General features: G+C 41.1%; 1 protein-coding gene across 2 annotated transcripts in view; it reads left to right on the forward strand.

Moving 5' to 3' along the window:
- The window catches only part of LOC128700326 (sodium-dependent nutrient amino acid transporter 1), a 71,449-nt gene extending 55,075 nt beyond the window's left edge, over window positions 1–16,374 (forward strand). The window contains exons 1-8 of one of the 2 annotated variants that reach the window (XM_053793431.2): window positions 6,568–6,731; window positions 10,086–10,172; window positions 12,559–12,820; window positions 13,176–13,410; window positions 14,130–14,403; window positions 14,543–15,055; window positions 15,183–15,417; window positions 15,872–16,374. In XM_053793431.2, the coding sequence (XP_053649406.1) occupies window positions 6,678–6,731; window positions 10,086–10,172; window positions 12,559–12,820; window positions 13,176–13,410; window positions 14,130–14,403; window positions 14,543–15,055; window positions 15,183–15,417; window positions 15,872–16,179 (1,968 nt within the window). In that variant the 5' untranslated portion in view covers window positions 6,568–6,677 and the 3' untranslated portion in view covers window positions 16,180–16,374. Of the gene's footprint in view, window positions 1–6,567; window positions 6,732–10,085; window positions 10,173–12,558; window positions 12,821–13,175; window positions 13,411–14,129; window positions 14,404–14,542; window positions 15,056–15,182; window positions 15,418–15,871 lie in introns of those variants that run through there. The other variant, XM_053793432.2, reaches the window with a different exon arrangement.
- The last annotated feature ends 8,176 nt before the right edge of the window (window positions 16,375–24,550 follow it).

A 24,550-nucleotide genomic window follows, 5' to 3' on the forward strand; every position in this document is an offset into this window, starting at 1 on the left:
GTGTGCTGGTTCTAATCTCCCCAGTGTGCTGCTAATCTCCCCAGTGTGCTGGTTCTAATCTCCCCAGTGTGCTAGTTCTAATCTCCCCAGTGTGCTAGTTCTAATCTCCCCAGTGTGCTGGTTCTAATCTCCCCAGTGTGCTCGTTCTAATCTCCCCAGTGTGCTAAATCTCCCCAGTGTGCTAGTTCTAAATCTCCACAGTGTGCTGGTTCTAATCTCCCCAGTGTGCTAGTTCTAATCTCCCCAGTGTGCTAGTTCTAATCTCCCCAGTTGCTAATCTCCCCAGTGTGCTAGTTCTAATCTCCCCAGTGTGCTGGTTCTAATCTCCCCAGTGTGCTAGTTCTAATCTCCCCAGTGTGCTAGTTCTAATCTCCCCAGTGTGCTGGTTCTAATCTCCCCAGTGTGCTAGTTCTAATCTCCCCAGTGTGCTAGTTCTAATCTCCCCAGTGTGCTAGTTCTAATCTCCCCAGTGTGCTAGTTCTAATCTCCCCAGTGTGCTGGTTCTAATCTCCCCAGTGTGCTGGTTCTAATCTCCCCAGTGTGCTAGTTCTAATCTCCCCAGTGTGCTAGTTCTAATCTCCCCAGTGTGCTGGTTCTAATCTCCCCAGTGTGCTGGTTCTAATCTCCCCAGTGTGCTAGTTCTAATCTCCCCAGTGTGCTAGTTCTAATCTCCCCAGTGTGCTGGTTCTAATCTCCCCAGTGTGCTGGTTCTAATCTCCCCAGTGTGCTAGTTCTAATCTCCCCAGTGTGCTAGTTCTAATCTCCCCAGTGTGCTAGTTCTAATCTCCCCAGTGTGCTAGTTCTAATCTCCCCAGTGTGCTAGTTCTAATCTCCCCAGTGTGCTAGTTCTAATCTCCCCAGTGTGCTAGTTCTAATCTCCCCAGTGTGCTGGTTCTAATCTCCCCAGTGTGCTGGTTCTAATCTCCCCAGTGTGCTGGTTCTAATCTCCCCAGTGTGCTGGTTCTAATCTCCCCAGTGTGCTGGTTCTAATCTCCCCAGTGTGCTAGTTCTAATCTCCCCAGTGTGCTAGTTCTAATCTCCCCAGTGTGCTGGTTCTAAATGCTATGATTCAGATGTTGATGAAAAGGAAACAAAATCTTGATAACGTCAGAGTGATTACGCAGGTTATTGTTGTCGATGTTGTTGTTGTTGTTGTTGTTGTTGTTGTTGTTGTTGTTGTTGTTGTTGTCGATGTTGTTACTGTCGATGGTGTTGTTGTTGTTGTCGATGTTGTTTTTATTCTTCTTGTTGCTACTGTTATCAGTGCTATTCATCTTCTTTATATTAATATTATTAGTATTATTATTATTATGATTATTATTATTATTATTATTATTATTATTATTATTATTATTATTATTATTATTATTATTATTATTATTATTATTATTTTTATTATTATTATTATTATTATTATTATTATTATTATTATTATTATTGTTATTATTATTATTATAACCCCGTTAGGATCACCCAGCGCCGGGGGTAATTGGGAGGTCACCAGGTTTGATCCTAGGAAAGGGAAGGGTAACTCTACTTCCTTGAATCAAGAACTCTTCACCAGCCTCTCCTCCCCCTCTTCTTCAACATAACTATGCCGCTGTTGAGCTAACAAGAGTAATCACAACAATATACTCACTTCAGAGACTCGGTAAGTCTTCGTGACGACTTCAGTAGACATCGTATACGAGTTGACGATCGTAGTTACGACTGTAAACACTTCAGAGACTCGGTAAGTCTTCGTGACGACTTCAGTAGACATCATATACGAGCTGACGATCGTAGTTACGACTGTAAACACTTAAGAGACTCGGTAAGTCTTCGTGACGACTTCAGTAGACATCAGATACGAGCTATGCGGTGTACATGGCTCACTGGCTTCAATGAAGTGGAAGCGGGAGGAAGTAGTGAGAAAGGGAGGAGGCGAAGAGGAAACAACGTCAGAGGAAAACCTTTAGCTACAGAACGATTGTAACCTGTTCCAGTAGTTGACTTTCACACCCATGCAACAACACCACCAAGTTTTCCTGTGTAATTTTTAGTTTAATAATAATAATAATAATAATAATAATAATAATAATAATAATAATAATAATAATAATAATAATAATAAAAGGAAAATGAAGAAGAAGAAGAAGAAGAACAACAACAACAACAAGAGCAAGAACAACAACAATAACAACAACAAGAGCAAGAACAACAACAACAGCAACAACAACAAGAGCAAGAACAAGAACAACAACAAGTACTACTTCAACAACAAAAGCAATAATGATAATAAAAGCAACAGCAAGAACAAGAGCAACAATAATAATAATAATAATAATAATAATAATAATAATAATAATAATAATAATAATAATAATAATATAATAATAATATAATAATAATATAATAATAATAATAATAATAATAATAATAATAATAATAATAATAATATAGTAATAATAATAATAATAATAATAATAATATAATAATAATAATCATAATAATAATAATAATAATAATAATAATAATAATAATATAGTAATAATAATAATAATAATAATAATATAGTAATAATAATAATATAGTAATAATAATAATAATAATAATAATAATAATAATATAGTAATAATAATAATATAGTAATAATAATAATAATAATAATAATAATAATAATAATAATAATGATAATAATATAGTAATAATAATAATAATAATAATAATATAGTAATAATAATAATAATAATAATAATAATAATAATAATAATAATAATATAATAATAATAATAATAATAATAATAATAATAATAATAATAATAATATAGTAATAATAATAATAATAATAATAATATAGTAATAATAATAATAATAATAATAATAATAATAATAATAATATAGTAATAATAATAATAATAATAATAATAATAATAATAATAATAATAATAATAATAATAATAATAATTATTATTTATCAACAAGATATATTGGATACCAGGGTTTCTTACATAGATACAATTTTTAAGAGATTTTTTACTAAATATAACAAGTCCATTAAATGGCAATAAATTTAGGACTTTCCTCCTTTATTGTTATTTAATCCACATGTGTCATAATTATAATTATTTATTTTAATTTCCTGTAAATACTGAGACAAAACCACCGACCAGATGCCGCCTTGGTAGAAAAATGGCTAAATTCTTGGGCGTGGCTAAATTCTTGGGCGTGGCTAAATTCTTGGGCGTGGCTAAATTCATGGGCGTGGCTAAATTCTTGGGCGTGGCTAAATTCATGGGCGTGGCTAAATTCATGGGCGTGGCTAAATTCATGGGCGTGGCTAAATTCATGGGCGTGGCTAAATTCTTGGGCGTGGCTAAATTCATGGGCGTGGCTAAATTCTTGGGCGTGGCTAAATTCTTGGGCGTGGCTAAATTCTTGGGCGTGGCTAAATTCTTGGGCGTGGCTAAATTCTTGGGCGTGGCTAAATTCTTGGGCGTGGCTAAATTCATGGGCGTGGCTAAATTCATGGGCGTGGCTAAATTCATGGGCGTGGCTAAATTCATGGGCGTGGCTAAATTCATGGGCGTGGCTAAATTCATGGGCGTGGCTAAATTCATGGGCGTGGCTAAATTCATGGGCGTGGCTAAATTCTTGGGCGTGGCTAAATTCTTGGGCGTGGCTAAATTCTTGGGCGTGGCTAAATTCATGGGCGTGGCTAAATTCATGGGCGTGGCTAAATTCTTGGGCGTGGCTAAATTCTTGGGCGTGGCTAAATTCATGGGCGTGGCTAAATTCATGGGCGTGGCTAAATTCATGGGCGTGGCTAAATTCATGGGCGTGGCTAAATTCATGGGCGTGGCTAAATTCATGGGCGTGGCTAAATTCATGGGCGTGGCTAAATTATTGGGCGTGGCTAAATTCATGGGCGTGGCTAAATTCATAGGTGTGGCTGAATTCTTGGGCGTGGCTAAATTCATGGGCGTGGCTAAATTCTTGGGCGTGGCTAAATTCTTGGGCGTGGCTAAATTCATAGGTGTGGCTGAATTCATAGGCGTGGCAGCCTCACGGGTGCCTGGCCGTGGGTTTGAACACTCCCCACCACCTAGTTCTCGAGCTTCTAAGCACGGAGAATGAAAGCAGAGATACAAGGACTCGCCCTTAAAAATCAGAAGTTTGTGCTGTTGTCGACAAAATATGACTACAAACTTGAAGATTATTGATGATCTGAAGGATCATATGTGATGAGAAGCTGTGATCTGAAGTCAAGAAGATGCTGGGAATTGTTTATTTTGTATACACTCAGTGTTTATTGTGATAATTAGGTAGCGCTAAACTCATAGGGGTCATACATCGCCTGAAGCTTTTTCCATAATATTTAAATACATTGTTTCTTTTTTTTCATTTTTTGTCTATATATTTTTTCTCCTCTCGTTCCATTCCAAAGTGTCCAAATAGGGAAACACGTTCACCATTAGTCTTTCAATACCTGTTTTGTCAGAAGTGAGCAGATATCATAATTTAAATGGTCTTGGAAGCTACAGTATCTCCCCACCCATCAGTCAGCGAGCAGACACAGTACTTCCCACCTCCAGAACTCCAGCTCTTGCGTTTTCATTTTTACTTACGCTATGCAAGAGGTCACTGAGATATGGGGAAAAATCGGCAGCATTTCAACATGTTAAAACATTGAATCACGCTATCAACTGGGAGAGGCGCAACATCGCCTACAAGGACAGTGATTCCTATAAAAGGTGTTAAGAAGCAAACATCAACAAGGTCAATGAATCCTATAAAACTGAAAGTCACAGAGGCAGCTTCGACCAGCAACAAAACTTCAGTATTAAGAAAAATCGTTTGGGAAATTGACGTGATTACTAAATTTGCGTTGAATAAACACATTCCAGCACCGAATTTGAATCGAAACCTAATGTGATTACGAAGTTCAGAAACCCCATTCCACCAGCGAATTCTTCACACCAGTGGCTCGACACATCTTCAAGAAGGTTGTCTTCGTTCAGAGTAACGTAACTTATCTCCATCAAACCACCACCATTCGTCCTTCGAATAGTTCATGTTTTGGTAGGTTCGCCAGGAAGGGCCCTGGCCCAGGTCTTCTCCATGTCTACAACCTTCTAGTGCAGGGGTTCCCAAGCTTTTCTATGTCCCTCCCTCTAGGAAATGTTTGATTAATGTTGCACACCCTATAAAAGTAATATCACATTTGAAGATAAAGTAAAGTTTCTAATTTATGAATCACAAACTGAATCAAACAGTGCTGCGGGTGAACAAATCGAACTCAAAAAATAAGTTTTTAATTCACTACATACAGGGGTTATTTTTAATCCCTGTACTACTGTAAAGGTCAGTCCTCGTGATCACCTCACTGACTGCGCTACAAGCTGGTATCCAGCAAGGCGCGGTACTGCAGGCCTCACTGACCGCAGTACTGCAGTATATATATATATATATATATATATATATATATATATATATATATATATATATATATATATATATATATATATATATATATATATATATATATATATATATATATATATATATATATATATATATATATATATATATATACACGAAATGTTTATAATTTATTAAAGGCGTAGATATGGTTATCTGATAAGCATTATGGTTACATTTTCTCCCACTCCATGTCCGTACTTCCGGACCGGAAACGTAATACCATCAGAATTCTCCTCGGATTACCTAACAATGACGATCCGTCAGATTTGTCGAACCGACGTCGTAGCTGGGACAGGTGATGCAGGGGGAATTACCTTGTTGAGTGTAGTTTATGGTGTTAGTGGCACCTGTCTCACCTGAGGCGCTGCTCTCATTGGTCCGCTGCCACGCGATGCAACACGCCACAAGATTATTAATACCTTATTAAATCTCAAGTCGGGAACTGTGGGAGTACTACGGTAAATAAATTACCCTTTATATTATTCATACATGTTATGCATGGAATTGTAGCTGGAATAATCTATGAGGTTAGAGGTTGCGGGATCGATTCTCCAAGATTCGGGTATTTTTAAACATTTCCGATAATGCCATTGTTAATTTCTTGATTGCCTACCCACATGCAAACGAAACACACACACAAGCACAAACACAAATCGTGTGTGTATTAAGACACAAATGCAGTATAATTGTGACCCTGTATTGACGTTTCGCCCACACACTGGACTCCCACAAGTAGGTATTTTAAACCATTTCTTTCCACAAATCGTGTGAATGGGAGAAGAAAAAGATAATAAGAGAAACAAGGTGCGGAAATACAGGATATTCGGGAATTACCTTGTACGACGAGCTGAATTAGTGACGTCATAGTCAGGTTGCTCTGCCTCCTGGAAAAGTGTTGCCTCGCGTGCATTACTTTCATTATTTTCTTATTTAAACACTCTCGTGGCGTAACACTTACGTTCATCATGCCGAGCACTTAAAATGAGACACACTTATAATGTAGATAACAGCACATCATTTGGAGAGTGAATTAAATGGCAAATATAATAAACGAAGAGGTGGCAGCTACGTCCGCCTCCAGTCGTGGAAAGTTTATATACAGACGTCGTTTCGTGTTCGTGTCAGTTGCCTTGTGGTCGTCCTCTAGTGCTGAACACTAAGTGCTTGTATGAGACGGGATTGTATACAGCATTCTGAACTGGAAAACCATCACCATGAAATCTCCGTTCAAGAACATTGTCTCCAAAGCGATATACTGGAAGGGCGAGGTATGTGTACGGGACCCCAAGAGCTTGGTAAAGAACTCCAGCTGGAAGTTGTTTTGACAGGACTCTGTTATTTATTAATCACTAAAAAATGTGCCGGCAGACCTTTCACAAGCTGATGAGGAGTGGTGTCCCAGGAGCCTTAGGTGTGCACATCAACCCACCCACCATCTGTTGGTGGATGGTGGTAATTCTTATTCACTTATTTATTGTGGTTGGTTGAATGTTGATGTGTGAAAGATTCTAATGGTGAGAAGTGTAGTTACTGTGGCCTCAATAATTGCTTGAAAATCCTGTGTTTGTGTGTGCGTGTGTGTGCGCGTGTACTCATCTAATTGTGGTTGCAGGGATCGGGGTCATAGCTCCTGGCCCCGCCTCTTTGCTGGTCGTTGGTGTGTGTGTACTCACCTAATTGTGGTTGCAGGGGTCGAGACTCAGCTCCTGGCCCCGCCTCTTCACTGATCGCTACTGGATCCTCTCTCTCTCTGCTTCCTGAGCTTTGTCATACCTCTTCTTAAAACTATGTATGGTTCCTGCCTCCACTACTTCACTTGCTAGGCTATTCCACTTGCTGACAACTCTATGACTGAAGAAATACTTCCTAACGTCCCTGTGACTCGTCTGAGTCTTCAGCTTCCAGTTGTGACCCCTTGTCCCTGTGTCCCCTCTCTGGAACATCCTATCTCTGTCCACCTTGTCTATTCCCCGCAGTATCTTGTATGTCGTTATCATGTCTCCCCTGACCCTTCTGTCCTCCAGTGTCATCAGTCCGATTTCCCTTAACCTTTTGTCGTACGACATTCCCTTGAGCTCTGGGACTAGCCTTGTTGCAAACCTTTGTACTTTCTCTAACTTCTTGACGTGCTTGACCAGGTGTGGGTTCCAGACTGGTGCTGCATACTCCAGTATGGGCCTAATATACACAATGTACAGTGTCTTGAACGATTCCTAATTAAGGTATCGGAACGCTATTCTCAGGTTTGCCAGGCGCCCGTATGCTGCAGCGGTTATTTGGTTGATGTGTGCCTCCGGTGATGTGCTCGGTGTTATGGTCACCCCAAGGTCTTTCTCCCTGAGTGAGGTCTGTAGTCTTTGTCCACCTAGCCTATACTCTGTCTGCGGTCTTCTTTGCCCCTCCCCAATCTTCATGACTTTGCATTTGGCTGGATTGAATTCGAGAAGCCAGTTGCTGGACCACATGTCCAGCCTGTCCAGGTCTCTTTGCAGTCCTGCCTCATCCTCGTCCGATTTAATTCTTCTCATCAACTTTACGTCATCTGCGAACAGGGACACTTCAGAGTCTATTCCTTCCATCATGTCGTTCACATATATCAAAAATAGCACTGGTCCTAGAACTGACCCCTGTGGGACCCCGCTCGTAACAGGCGCCCACTCTGATACCTCTTCACGTACCATGACTCGTTGCTGCCTCCCTGTCAGGTATTCCCTTATCCATTGCAGTGCCCTCCCTTTTACGTGCGCCTGATCCTCCAGCTTCTGCACTAATCTCTTGTGGGGAACTGTGTCAAAGGCCTTCCTGCAGTCTAGGAAAACGCAATCTACCCACCCCTCTCTCTCGTGTCTTACTTCTGTTACCTTGTCATAAAACTCCAGGAGGTTTGTGATACAAGATTTGCCTTCCATGAACCCATGCTGATTTTCATTTATAATCTTGTTCCTTTCCAGGTGTTCGACCACTCTCCTCCTGATAATCTTCTCCATGACTTTACACACAATACATGTCAGAGACACAGGTCTGTAGTTTAGTGCCTCGTTTCTGTTTCCTTTCTTAAATGTGGGGACTACATTAGCTGTCTTCCATTTCTCAGGTAGTTGCCCAGTTTCAAGGGATGTGTTGAAGATTGTGGTTAGAGGCACGCACAGCATCTCTGCTCCTTCTCTAAGGACCCATGGGGAGATGTTGTCCGGTCCCATCGCCTTTGAGGTGTCAAGGTCACTTAAGAGCTTCTTCATCTCCTCCTCAGTTGTTCATATGTCATCCAACACTTGTTGGTATATTCCCTCTTGATGTTCCCTTCTGTGCTGTCTTCCCACAGCCCTTCCTGTCTCTACTGTAAAAACTTCCTTAAATCTCCTGTTCAGCTCCTCACATACCTCCTGATCATTTCTTGTGAGTTCTCCACCTTCTGTCCTTAATCTAATCACCTGGTCTTTAACTGTTGTCTTCCTCCTGATGTGGCTATACAACAGTTTCGGGTCAGTCTTGATTCTCGATGCTATGTCATTTTCATACTGTCGCTGGGCCTCACCCTCCTTACCTGTGCGTACTCATTCCTGGCTCTGCGACTGATCTCCCTATTTTCGTGTGTTCTCTGCCTTCTGTACTTTTTCCATTCTCTATTGCACTTTGTTTTTGCCTCCTTACACCGTCGGGTAAACCAGGGGCTCGTTCTGGTCTTCCCGTTGTTACTGTTGCCCTTGGGAATAAACCTTTCCACTGCCTCCTTGCATTTTATTGTTACATATTCCATCATTTCATTTACTGGCTTTCCTGCCAGTTCTCTGTCCCACTGGACCTCCCGCAGGAAGTTCTTCAACCCTATGTAGTCCCCTCTTTTATAGTCAGGCTTTTCCCATTAAACTCCTGTTATTCTCTCCACTTGCAGCTCTATTATGTGTGTGTGTGTGTGTGTGTGTGTGTATTTGAAGATAATAGGTCAAATTAATGCTGAAAATAACGCATAAATGCAACACCTACAAAAGAAAGTGTCAAGTCTTTGCACGACAAAAATTAATGTTGTTGTGACCGACACATTGTGTCGACAAGTATGGTAGAGAGTTTGCAGAACAAGGCTCTAATATAACGATGTTTTGCTCTGTGTAGAGCTTTACCTAGCCACCCATATAATGTGTTTTGACACGTGACCAGCAACTGCTGAAAGTCAAATATTCGTGACATAACCTATGGGAACATCTGAGCTCCGTGCCAGGAGACGCTGGTCCTGTTTCTTGATGAATAAGCCACTAACACTACTACTACCTCCATCATCACAACCACTATCACCACCATCACTATCGCCACCATTATTATTATTACCACCAACACTATACACACATTACCACCACAATTCACACAGCTCCACTACAATAAATACAGAACTACTCTGCATAAAATGCATATACCGACAATGCATACACCGCCACTACAATGCACACAGCATCACTACAATGCACACAGCATCACTAAAATACACACAGCATCCATGCAATGCACACAGAATCAGTATAATTCACATAGCGCCACTACAATACACAGCATCACTATCACCACCATCAGCATCATCATCACACAAGTTGTCTAGAAGTGTGAGCTAACAGCTGTTTTTTCTCCTGCAGGGCAACATCAACCAGGGGTTTGAGGAGGGAGGAACAGAGAAGCCGGAGGCCACCGCGGAGGCCACCGTGGAGGTCGTCGTGGCTGAGGTATGTGGCTATTTGTGTAGTTTTCATCGTCTGTTTTGTAGTATCTAGAATTACATGCTCAGATATTTCTGTATATTGTATTCTTGTCGCAACTCTGATCTGACGCTAACATTACGGACCCACTGATTGGAATACCTAAATGCTGATAAGTATTATAACACTTATGGCAGAGCTGACGATAGCATTTTGGATCCACTGACTGGAATACCTAAATGCTGATAAGCATTATAACACTTATGGCATAATAGGGCTTTATTTAGACGATGTTTCGTCCGTCACCAAAGGAAAACGTCGTTCGTCGAAGTCTCGCTGTAACGTAAATGGCTCGGCATCCCGGACTGGGTGTTGTGGGGGAGGGAGATAGTGGGCTTCAAGGTCTCGAACCTGCCCCCTCCTGATTTTAATCTTCTCAGTTCAACCCCTTCTTCCCTCCCCCTTCCCCTTCTTCCCTTGTACATTCCTCCCTGATACCTGATGTTATCATGGTTGAGTCAGAGGAAACACAGCTAGTTCTAGCTCCCACTGTGACACTATTAAATAGACTAGGGTAGAAACACACTGCTGATCTAAACAAAATTATTTATCGAGTCCGCAATTTATTATTTACAGTCATGTGGAAGCGCTAAGTCTGCAGGGGTTTATACAATCCGGGAGGATGGGAAGTAGCCAAGTTTGATCCTAGGAAAGAGGGAGGGGTAGCTCCATTGCCATGGATCAGCAGCCCTTCAAGGCGCCTCCTGTGATGGGTCGTTAATTCCACATCCCTGTGTGTCATAGAGCGTCCCTTGGACATGTGAGAGAGATTCCAGTCCTCCAAGAAATTATTCTAGTTTCTTTAGCTATTGTGCCTCACAGTAGATATTTTTTAGACGATACCTGCTATCCTGTGCAGGACGGCAGATATCACTACTCTTTTATCTAGTATTAAAATTAGATACAACACGGTATTTAGCTATCCTGATCTGTATGATAAGGGGTACAAGGTTAAATCAATGGCTTTGTTTATCTGATACGTATACTGATTTTTCAGTTATTGCGACACGTATGGAAACCACAGTTTGATAAGATATGCCAGGTAAACCATGGCTTAGAAAAACAGGCAAGCAAATACTGATACATATTTATTAGACAACTCTTGTCCTGGGACCTTGATCAAGGTCCCAGGACCAAAACGTTTTCCAATATGTCTTAGTGTTTGCCTGCGTTTCTTTCTAAATCAATTTGTTGGTATCTATTACCAAGGTTTATAGCAGGTAAACCATACCCTGTGTTCCCACTTTGTAAGGGGGGGGGGACTCATGATACAGGTATATATAAACCAAGAGATGTCTGTCTATGTGTATACAATGAGTTTTCTTTAAACGTTTCGGTCCTGGGACCTTGATCACTTCTAGAAGTGATCAAGGTGCCAGGACCGAAACGTTTTCTAATAAATATGTCATAGTGTTTGCTTACGTGTCTTTCTAAACCAACTTGTCGGTATTTATTACCAAGGTTTATACCAGGAAATAAAGTATTCTTGACTGGTGGTGATCAGGTGACGTGATCACTTAATGACCTTCATGTGGTCAATAGGCTTTAATAACCTCCATTAACCAACCAACCATGTAACAGTCATATGTTCAGGGTGACCACACACTGCCGAGGATATCCTTAATACTCCACAAAACCAGTCCAAACAGCAACCCTCTACCTATTTTCTATATCTTTCAAAGCAATAACTGATTTATTAGCTGTTTTAGTTACTCACATTATTCACTTTAAACAATTACATGTGTATTTCGTCCCTGTGTGGATGAGAGGGAGAATAAGACACTTATGCAACGTTTGAGGAAACGTTTCGCCAGCCAGTGGCTTCTTCGGTCCAATACAGAGACGAACGGAGATTATTATTATTATTATAATCAAGGGGGAAGCGCTAAACCCGGAGGATTATACAGCGCCTGGGGGGGGGGATGTGGAAGGCATTCAGGCTTAATTCGGGGAACTGGAGCACAGATCCAATTCCCTAAATCAAGAGCCCCTCACCAACATCAAGGAACCTTCCTTGAGGGGCAGACGAACGGAGAAAGATGAGGAGGAGTTTGAGGTAATCAGTCCCTCAGCCTGGAACCGATGTGTTCAATCCATCAATTGATGGAGTTTCATTACCTCAAATTCCTCCTCATCTTTTTCCATTCGCATCTGTATTGGACTGAAGAATCCACTGGCTGGCGAAACGTTTCCTCAGTAAAGGTTCCTAAGTGTTGTACAAATGTCTCAGTTTTCAACTTTTCTGTTTTCTAAACATCAGATCATGGATGTGCTACTACTCTATTTTATTGTGTGTCTGCGTATCTGAAATTTACCTAACATAAGTCACTTCATTTTATGTTATTCCTTGCAGCAGGAGTCAGGCGCCCAAGGCAGAGAACAATGGTCCAGTCCAGTGGAGTTCCTGCTGTCCTGCATTGCCATGTCCGTGGGCCTTGGCAATGTGTGGAGGTTCCCGTTTGTGGCCCTGGATAACGGCGGAGGAGCCTTTCTCATCCCATACATCCTTGTGCTCCTCTTTATCGGCAAGCCTCTCTACTACATGGAACTTTGCTTGGGTCAATTCTCCTCATATGGCTCCGTAAAGGTGTGGGCGATATCGCCTGCCTTCAGAGGTGAGAGATCACGTCAACATTCCTTTCTTACTTAAAACATCTGGAATATTTCCCTTGCTGTATTGTCTTTGATTATGTTATATATCGCTCAATCCACATCAGGATTCGAACCTGCACACTCTGTATCAAAGTACACAGTACTTTAGCCACTCAGCCACATCCCAGAGTGGCTAAAGTACTGTGTACTTTGATATAGTGTGCAGGTTCGAATCTTGCAGTGGTCTGAGAGATATGTTTGTAAATAATTTCGCCCGTTCCCGAATTGTTAAGAACATATATACTTTTTTTTCTAGCATGTGAATCTCAACGTTGTATGGCCTCAAAATATACTATAAATATTTGCTCTTCTCTGCAGGTGTGGGCTATGGACAGGCTATAGCTACGTGGGCAGTAGTGACCTACTATGTGTCTCTAATGGGCCTCACCGTGTACTACTTCTTCGCCTCCTTCACTAGCGAGCTGCCGTGGTCAGTGTGTGGTAAATGGTCCTCCATCACCTGCGTGGACTCGAACACAACTGCAAACGAACTCGCGGCCAAACTAGGAGTCAACGCCACCAGCCTAACCTCAGCTGCTGAGGAATATTTCTCGTGAGTGTTTTATTTTGACTTAAATAATCAAAATTAAATTTAAAAATGCAAAAAAATAGTGTTATATATATCCTGAATATTATATGCAATGTTTATTAATGTAACTTCACGAATTATTTTTTATATATATTCATATAATTCATCCTCAATTGCATTCTGTTTTAATTTCTTCAAACTTATTGCTTTTCTCATTTAGTTAGTACTAATAGATCAACTTCATAAACTTTTCAATTAAAAATAATTTGGCATTATAGAAATGCTACTTGAAATTCAGAGGACGAGAGTACCATGTGACTTGGTCAGCGAGCACAAGTTCACTCCTCCACCATTCCCTGTGCTAAATGACCAACACGAACATAGCACTTCATATAAATGTAGATTAGCCCGCTTCCTTCTCTTCACTCCGTGTGTTCCTTCCAACATTTTTAATGATAGTGTAGCGTATATGTTTATCCGACCTGAGTTGCCACGAGCTAACTTCATTCCCATTTATACTATTTGATATGCCTTTGGCCATTTGTATTTAAATTACATTAATTTAGGTTAAGTCTGGCCTAAAATTACTTGAATTAACGTTTAGGGAGAAGTAGATCTCGTAACAGTAGCAAAGTGAACGGGAAGGAAAATGTGTTTAGCTCGTGTAGAAATACTTAAGATTGTTCTTTAGTAAACACTGCTGTTATAATGAGAGTTTGCCTTGTTATTGCATCTACCAACAGGAAGGAAGTTTTGCAAAAAGATCCCATGGGCCTCGCTAATGGACTGGATGTTCCCGAGTGGCGTCTCACACTGTGTTTGCTCTTCTCCTGGGTAATACTCTTCGTGGTGTTGGCCAAGGGTGTTCAGAGCTCAGGAAAGGCTGCCTACTTTACCGCCCTCTTTCCCTACGTTGTGCTTTTCATCATGCTGATTCGTGGAGCCACTCTGAAAGGAGCCTTGAATGGTGTACTCTTCTTCATCACACCTAGATGGGAAAAACTTCTGGAACCCGGGGTGAGACAGCTTTGGTGTTTACACTATATATACGTTTACTATTCTTGTTGTGGTTTATAATGTTTAATATAATTACATAAGTCCATTCCTCTTTGTTAATGCCATCCTGGATGTATTTCTAACGAAGCGTCTCTTCCAGGTGTGGTACGCTGCTGTTGACCAGTCGTTCTTCAGCCTCTCCGTTGGCTTCGGCTCCATCGTTATGTTCTCTTCATACAACAGCTTCCGCCACAATGTTTACCGGGACGCTGCTATCATCTCCGTCACTGACACACTCACCTCACTCCTCGCTGGCTTCACCACCTTCGCCATTTTGGGCCATCTAGCAGATCTTCTTGGAGTCGAAGTTAAGGATGTTGTTAAAGGCGGTGGTACGTCTTTGGCCTTCGTCAGTTATCCTGACGTATTGTCCAGATTTCAGTACGTCCCTCAGCTATTCGCGGTGCTGTTCTTCCTCATGTTATTTACCTTGGGTGTGGGCAGTGCCTCCGCTCTCACCGGCTGCATCATCACCATCATCTGTGACGATTTCCCTAACTTCAAGAAGTGGATTGTGACGCTGGTGGTGTGCATCGCTGGGTTCCTACTTGGCCTCTTCTACGTCACTCCTCAGGGCCAGTTTGTCCTCGAGCTCATCAATTACTATGGAGGAGTAAGCACCCCATTACTTGTTATATCAGTCGGAATATGAATAGCTAATTAAAGACGTCAATTTGTATACAAAAGCAAAATTCTAACGCCGTACGTCTCCTGAACTAACAACATATTTTTACCTTCAGGGCTTTATCATCTTCATCTTGGTGGTGTGTGAGATCGCTGCCGTTCAGTGGGTGTATGGCTTCAATAACTTCTGCCGCGACATTGAGTTCATGTTAGGTAGGAAGACTGGCCTCTATTGGAAGTTCTGCTGGGCCTTCCTCATCCCTGTGCTCCTCTCTGTTATCTTCATCTACAGTCAAGTCACTGCCAAGCCCCTGACAGCCGGCACATATGTTTTCCCATCTAATATTACAGGTGAGCTTTTGACCGCTGTCTTGAACAAAACTTATAAATTCAGCGTTTCTTTTTGTGTGTTATCTGTGATTATATATTGCACATAAGAACGGATAAATTTTGAAATTAAAACTCACTGTATGGAGTGGGGTTTGAATGTACCAGTAGGCTAGTGCTAGTTTTAGAACTGATGTAGAGCAAACCATTGTACCATGCCAGCCTAGTAAGATTCATGTGAGAGTTGTTTATAAAAAAAATGCATTTATGGTCACAATGGGGTCCATGCTAACCGTCTAAGTGAATAAAACTACATTTAGTGGGGTGAATCTTACTAGTTCTGCATGATACAGTAGATAATTGCTAGTTTTTGCACTGGCTTCCCCGGGGGCTCAAACCTCACTCAGTTCACTGAATTGTTTACTTTTATGTTACTACGATTTCGCGAGTCACTAAAATTATATTTGGTGTTCCTCAGCCGTTGGTATCTGCCTGGCCGTTCTGGCATGTTCCATGGTACCAATCTTCTTCTTCGTGGAGGTCATGCACCGACGCAATGACGTCTCCTCGCTGTGGCAAGCCATAGTGAAGAGCTTCAAGCCCACTGCCGAGTGGTGCCCCAAGGACCCCCTTATTCGCCAAGAATACAGACAATTCACCGATGTTAATAAGCCTGCTCTGGAAGGTATTGATAACCCAATTCCCCCAGTGGATTCCACGATCTCGATGGCGTCCCTCCATAACGGAACTCACCCAACCTTCACACAGTACAACACGAGTGTGTGATGCAGTGACGTGTCTCAGAGGTACAACCTCGTAGTAAAAGTCTGCAAGTTGGAATCTCTCACGTGGGAAAGTTAGCGGCAGAACTGCAGAGCTGAGGATGAATTGTCCGTCTTGTCTCTCAAGGATGACAGATTCTGATAAAGTTGGTAGAATTACCGACAATATGTAAAGTAAAAGGACACAAGTGCAACTAATGTGACATTTTATTGTGGCAACGTTTCGCTCTCCAGGAGCTTTATCAAGCCATTACCATTAATGGCTTGATAAAGCTCCTGGAGAGCGAAACGTTGCCACAATAAAATGTCACATTAGTTGCACTTGTGTCCTTTTACTTTACATGACAGATTCTAAATTAGATCGCTATTTTGGCGTTCTATTGCACAACAAGATTCCTTACATATACCAAACTCGTGCAGTCATCGGGAGGAGAAGCCTCTAAGGAAACTATGTATCCTGAAGAAGAAGAAGAAGAAGAAGAAGAAGAAGAAGAAGAAGAAGAAGAAGAAGAAGAAGAAGAAGAAGAAACAACAACAACAACTACAACAACAAGGACTTTGACATTCTGTAGTTGTTGTGTATTAAAGAGAATGCAATCTGCTCCTTTGAGAACAACGGATGACTTTGTGGACACACAACAGAAACTTTGTGATCTCAGGACACGCCAGTACCTGTCCTAGCACAGTCTAGCTCATGCAACTGCAATTCTACGTAAATATCGATAAACCGGATCAAATGACTAATATGCAGTGGATACCTAAGTCTGCAACATGTCACACCCTTGAAAATAGATTGAGCAAATACTTTTGTTAGTGTGTTTGGGTTTGAGATGGGCCAGTAGGCCTCCTGCAGTGTTCCCCCGTTCTTATGTTCCCAAAGATGGGCTTTGAGACTGCCTTAGTGAAGTCCCCCTCACCCCTGTGAGCGAAAGGTTGTCGTTAACAAAGGTATCCACTACACCTGTCATTCACTCCGATCTAGATCATGTCAGTTGTTCATGTCTCAGAACGTGAGTCACCTCTCGTTACATTATCCAGTTCAAACTCTTACCGTCATGTTCATCTTGACTGATGACCAGAAAAAGGTTTCAGTCATAGTGCAATAACTGCTTCATCAATCACACCTCACGATCATATCTTGCCATGAGTCGGTCTAATTAGCGTTCCGGACACCTTAATCAAATCTTTAACGCCAAAACACAAATATCTAAAAAAAAAAAGAGCTTCCAGTACTCGAAGCCGAGTTTATAAAACATTTTATAAATGTTATTTAACTCCACTCACTCACACCTGGTTGTGATATATGTATATACTACTATATATGTATATAAGTATGTTTAAAAGTATATTCCTTATATAGCAATAGTATTTATAGTTTTATATATTTATGACGTGCAAATAAAAAAAAAATAAAAAAAATCGCTTTATTATTGCCAATTCCTGACCAGACTATAATACATGAAGAAAATCAAATTTAGTGGTTGCAGTCATAATCATAATTTTTAAAGGAGGTAAACTCCAGGAGCCGGTAAGCCAGGGAAAGGCCTCGATCAGATGACTAAACGCTCCAGCTGCGAGTCGTCATATGGCTAAGACCAGCGTCAGGAATATATATATATATATATATATATATATATATATATATATATATATATATATATATATATATATATATATATATATATATATATATATATATATATATATATATATATATATATATATATATATATAATGTTCGCCAAGACCGTAGTCCTGGCACGGGTCTCAATCTTGCGATGACCCGTCTCTGGCTCCCGAAGGAGAAAGGTTTCTACAATGATGCGACATATGCTGCTCAAGCACTCTTCTGGTCAGTTCAACTGGTGCATCTCATAAGCAACAACACCGTATGTACTCCTAACTATGGACACTAGCGAGGAGGAGGATATGTCGTTATCACAGGTAACAGCTTGTCTGGTTCGTTGACTCCATGGTACACTAGTGTGGCCGCAGTCATCTCTGGGTCCTCTTCGGGAGGGAATATCACTCTTAGTTGCCTGCGGAGTGTCTCAGTAACTTCGCGCTCCAGAAGATAGTGTGTTAGGAGCCGCTGAACAACGTGCTGACAGTACTGGCACATCTCCTCAGCCTTGTCTACCATCATCTTGGCTGTGGGAAAGCCCAAACGAAGCCGATGGATGACGGTACACTGCGCTCTGGACCAGCTTCTATCATATGGAGGGGGTTCTCCCTGAGTCGCTGCTCGGTACCACTGTTGAGATGGGGTATCACCTAAGACCTCCCCCATAAGTTTCATGGCTCTGGCAGCCACCAGTTTGGTCTGTCGTAGGCTGATTGGGACAGTAATCCCAACATGTGGATAGTCTGTTGCTGCCTTGGCTGCATCATCTGCCGCCTCATTTCCACGGATGCCAGCATGGCTGGGGATCCAGTTCAATGTCGATCTGTTACCCTGAACTTCTAAGGCTGTCATTATGCTCAGGATCGATGTGATTAGGTGAACATTGTCCTGTGGTTGAGGATGGGAGAGGGCACTGATTGCAGAGGTGGAATCAACATGTATGACAGGTCGGAGTCGATGTCGTAGGGCATGTGACAATGCCTGCTGAATCGCCACCAGCTCAGCTTGAAGGATCATGCAGTGGTCAGGGAGTCGCCAGCCTTGTGTGTGACCATTGTGGTACAGTCCAGCTGCTGCTCTCTTCCTGTCAGGGTCGACAGAACCATCTGTGAAATACACTGCACATGTGCCTCCCTCTGCCAGTGCCATGCTTGTCTCAGCATGATTGGTGAGGGTGTCCTGACTGCAGAGACGCTTAGCTGCATGATGCAAACATCGGCTGGATCTGGGCGCCAGGGAGGTGGTGGATGGTACCCAGCAACAGGAAGGTCACAACTCTTCTCAAGGAGTAGTTGTATAGGCAGCAGCTTCCGCCCAGCAGCACAAAACGAACGAATCCAGGAGTAGTCCATGAAGTGTGGGATCTTGTGTCATGGTTGCCAATATCCATCTCCTTAGTGGGGTACCTTGCTGCCGGTGCAGAATCGTGGCCACTTTGCAGGCGTTTATGTATCTTACTCTGTCAGCCAAGGAAGGAAGCCGCGCCTCAGATCTGAGACATACTGTGTTGGTCCAGATGGGGACCCCAAGCATAGTTCTTATCGCCTGATTTTGTACAACCTCCACCCTTTGCCTGCTCTGCGGGAAGAGATGAGCTAACGCCGGTGCACCGTAGTCAATGAGCGAGCGTATAGCTTGTATATAGTACAAGCGAAGTACATCTTTGCTTGCCCCTGCACAGTGCCTCGTCATGGCTCTCATGGCGTTGAGTCTGCGTAGAACACGTGACCTGACATACTCGGCCTGTTTCTGAAAGGTCAGCTTTTTATCAATGTAGATTCCCAAGTACAGGTAGGAGCCTGTCCTCTCAAGTGCTATATCCTGAATACGTAATCTATTCACAGGATCTGGTCCCTTGAACATCATTGCAAGAGATTTCTCGGCCGAGATCTCGAGGCCTAGTTCCTTGCAAGACTGCGTAATTAGGTCCAGAGCTCTCTGAGCCTGTCGTTCTAAATTGCCTTTCCCATTCACTACGAGTGCAAGATCATCAGCATAGCTGATGATCTTGCACTGATGTCAGGAAACACTTACCAAACCTCACCAAACCTAAGATATATAAAGAGAGAAAACTTATTGTAATAATGTTGGAAGAATTACCGACAATATGTAAAGTAAAAGGACACAAGTGCAACTAATGTGACATTTTATTGTGGCAACTTTTCGCTCTCCAGGAGCTTTGTCAAGTCGTTACAGACGAATGGAAAGGTAGAAACGATGAAGAAGAAAGAGACTGCCGTGGAAACTGTTGTGGAAACATCTAATACATTCTCAGTGCTACCCGACGAATGTGAGTCGACTACTGGGAACGTCACGACGAACGACATCAAGGAAGGTAAGAATATTGTTGTTGTTGGGGATAGCTAAATTAGGTATATGGATAGGGTGTTCTGCTTGAAGGACAGGAGTAGGAGACAGAGGGTTTGCTTTCCTGGGGCTGGGATGGAGGATATTGTTAGCCGTCTGGATGACATCATGAGAGGTAATGGGAGCAATCCTATTATCTGTCTCAGTGCTGGAGGCAACGATGTTGGCAGACGTAGGAGCGAAGACCTGATTAGCAGGTATAGGTTAGCAATAGAAATAATTAGGAGGAAGGGTGGGACCCCTGTCATATGTGGTATTTTGCCAAGGAGAGGAGCTGGAAATTAATGGTTGTCCAGGGCAATTGGTGTCAATTGCTGGCTGGATAAATACTGTAAGGAAAATGCAGTAACATTCATTGACAACTGGGACCTCTTCTATGGCAGAAATGACATGTATGCCAGAGATGGGGTTCACTTATCTAGGTCTGGGGTGGGAGCACTGGCAACTGCAGCGGAGGGAGCTGTTAGGACTTTAAACTAGGAATAGTTAGTGGTATGGGTTTTGGCAGGAAAACAGTGAAGTCCCAGTGTAGTAATATTATGAGTTCTAGGGGAACTAAAAAGCAGAACAAGGTAGATATTGAAAATCCAGAGACACTGGGTGATAAGGACAGAAATAGGTTTAGTAGAAAAACAGAAATGAGCAGGAAGAGTAAAGAGAAAGGAGAGTCTTTCAATGTTTATTATGCTAATAGCCGTAGTGCTAGGAATAAGATGGACGAGATGAGATTAGTTGCTAGTGCAGGTAACATTGATGTATTTGCCTTAACTGAGACGTGGTTTAATTCAAAAAGTTGGGACATGCCTGTGAAATGTCACATTCAGGGTTTTAAATTGTATATAAAAGTATCGGGAAGGGGGGTGGGGTGGCATTGTATGTCCGAGATCGCTTGAAAAAATAAAAATGGGTATTAAGTCTGAAGTAACACATACAGAGTCTGTTTGGATAGAATTTTCAGAGGGGCATGAAAAACTGATTTTAGGAGTGATATACCGTCCACCAAACTTAGATAGTGACCAAGGGAGACTACTATGGGAGGAAATTGTTAAGGCCACAAGGCACGATAATGTAGTAATTCTAGGAGACTTTAACTTTAGTCATATTGATTGGAATTTCTTGACTGGGAATTTAGAATCATACGACTTCTTAGAAGTAGTTCAGGATTGTTTTTTGAAGCAGTTTGTGACAGAACCTACAAGGGGAAAAAACCTGCTTGACTTAGTTCTGGCAAACAATGAATCCCTTGTTAATAATTTAGAAATTTCAGAGGAATTGGGTGCTAGCGACCACAAATCAGTTATATTTAGCATTGAATGGAAGTACGATAGTAGCGATAACTCAGTAACAGTCCAAGATTTTCGCTTAGCAGATTACGATGGGCTTAGAGAACACTTATCATCTGTTGACTGGGGTAACGAAGAGAGCTATCAATATAACAGTTTTCTGAACACTATACATGCTGCTCAAAGAACGTTCATCCCATATAAAGAAATTAGATCAAATAGAAATGACCCAAAATGGATGAATAATAGGCTGAAATATCTACTAGGGCATAAGAAAGGAATTTATAGGCGTATCAAAAGAGGTGAGGGTCACCTTATGAATCAGTATATTGACATTAAGAGGGACATTAAAAAGGGGATAAGAAAAGCTAAAAGGGGCTATGAAATTAAAGTTGCTAGGGATTCTAAAACTAACCCAAAAAGTTTTTTCCAGGTCTATAGAACAAAAGTTAGAGATAAGATAGGTCCCCTTAAAAATAACTATGGGCATCTTACTGACAAAGAGAATGAAATGTGCTCGATTTTAAATAATTATTTTCTCCCGGTTTTTACACAGGAAGACACTAACAACATTCCAGTAATTAATTTTTTTAGTGGGCTAGAAGATGATAAATTATGTAACATCACAGTCACTAGTGAAATGGTTGTGAAGCAGATAAACAGACTGAAGCAAAATAAGTCGCCGGGTCCTGATGAGGTTTTTTTCAAGGGTTCTTAAGGAATGCAAAATGGAACTCTGTGAACCATTAACTAGTATTTTTAATTTATCCCTTCAAACAGGTGTAGTGTCTGATATGTGGAAGATGGCTAATGTAATTCCCATTTTTAAAACAGGGGACAAGTCGTTACCGTCAAATTACCGCCCAATAAGCCTGACCTCAATTGTAGGCAAATTACTAGAGTCAATTATAGCTCAGATTATAAGAAGTCATCTCGATAAGCATAGCTTGATTAATGATACTCAGCATGAATTCACAAGAGGCCGGTCTTGTCTAACTAATTTATTAACTTTCTTCAGTAAAGCTTTTGAGGCTGTTGACCAAGATAAAGAATTTGATATTATTTACTTAGATTTTAGTAAGGCTTTTGATAGAGTTCCGCACAAAAGACTGTTAAAGAAAGTGGCAGCTCATGGCATTGGGGGAAAAGTGCTCTCATGGATCGAGTCATGGCTCACAGACAGGAAGCAAAGAGCGTCCATAAATGGGGTTAAATCCGAGTGGGGATCTGTAACAAGTGGCGTTCCACAGGGATCAGTCTTGGGCCCGTTGTTGTTTATAATATATGTCAATGACCTTGATGAGGGAAGTACTAGTGATATGAGCAAGTTCGCCGATGACACAAAGATAGGTAGGATAATTGATTCAAACGTAGATGTTAGGGAACTTCAGGAGGATTTAAACAAACTATATTCTTGGTCAGAAAAGTGGCAGATGCAGTTCAATGTAGATAAATGCAAGGTTCTGAAGCTCGGGAGTGTCCATAACCCTAGCACTTACAAGCTAAATGATGTAGACATGCCTGCGGAATGTCACATTCAGGGTTTTAAATTGTTCCAAGTAGATAGAAGTATCAGGAAGGGGGGTGGGGTGGCACTGTATGTCCGAGATCGCTTGAACTGTTGCATAAAAACGGGTATTAAGTCTGAAGTAACACATACAGAGTCTGTTTGGATAGAATTTTCAGAGGGGCATGAAAAACTGATTTTAGGAGTGATATACCGTCCCCCAAACTTAGATAGTGACCAAGGGAGACTACTATGGGAGGAAATTGTTAAGGCCACAAGGCACGATAATGTAGTAATTCTAGGAGACTTTAACTTTAGTCATATTGATTGGAATTTCTTGACTGGGAATTTAGAATCATACGACTTCTTAGAAGTAGTTCAGGATTGTTTTTTGAAGCAGTTTGTGACAGAACCTACAAGGGGAAATAACCTGCTTGACTTAGTTCTGGCAAACAATGAATCCCTTGTTAATAATTTAGAAATTTCAGAGGAAATGGGTGCTAGCGACCACAAATCAGTTACATTTAGCATTGAATGGAAGTACGATAGTAGCGATAACTCAGTAACAGTCCAAGATTTTCGCTTAGCAGATTACGATGGGCTTAGAGAACACTTATCATCTGTTGACTGGGGTAACGAAGAGAGCTATCAATATGACAGTTTTCTGAACACTATACATGCTGCTCAAAGAACGTTTATCCCATATAAAGAAATTAGATCAAATAGAAATGACCCAAAATGGATGAATAATAGGCTGAAATATATACTAGGGAATAAGAAAGGAATTTATAGGCGTATCAAAAGAGGTGAGGGTCATCTTATGAATCAGTATATTGACATTAAGAGGGACAATAAAAAGGGGATAAGAAAAGCTAAAAGGGACTATGAAATTAAAGTTGCTAGGGATTCTAAAACTAACCCAAAAAGTTTTTTCCAGGTCTATAGAACAAAAGTTAGAGATAAGATATGTCCCCTTAAAAATAACTATGGGCATCTTACTGACAAAGAGAATGAAATGTGCTCGATTTTAAATAATTATTTTCTCCCGGTTTTTACACAAGAAGACACTAACAACATTCCAGTAATTAATTTTTATAGTGGGCTAGAAGATGATAAATTATGTAACATCACAGTCACTAGTGAAATGGTTGTGAAGCAGATAGACAGACTGAAGCAAAATAAGTCGCCGGGTCCTGATGAGGTTTTTTCAAGGGTTCTTAAGGAATGCAAAATGAAACTCTGTGAACCATTAACTAATATTTTTAATTTATCTCTTCAAACAGGTGTAGTGTCTGATATGTGGAAGATGGCTAGTGTAATTCCAATTTTTAAAACAGGGGACAAGTCGTTACCGTCAAATTACCGCCCAATAAGCCTGACCTCAATTGTAGGCAAATTACTAGAGTCAATTATAGCTCAGATTATAAGAAGCCATCTCGATAAGCATAGCTTGATTAATGATACTCAGCATGGATTCACAAGAGGCCAGTCTTGTCTAACTAATTTATTAACTTTCTTCAGTAAAGCTTTTGAGGCTGTTGACCACGATAAAGAGTTTGATATTATTTACTTAGATTTTAGTAAGGCTTTTGAT

Source organism: Cherax quadricarinatus, chromosome 71 (genome assembly GCF_038502225.1).
Source record: "Cherax quadricarinatus isolate ZL_2023a chromosome 71, ASM3850222v1, whole genome shotgun sequence".
NCBI classification, from domain to species: Eukaryota; Metazoa; Arthropoda; class Malacostraca; order Decapoda; family Parastacidae; genus Cherax; species Cherax quadricarinatus.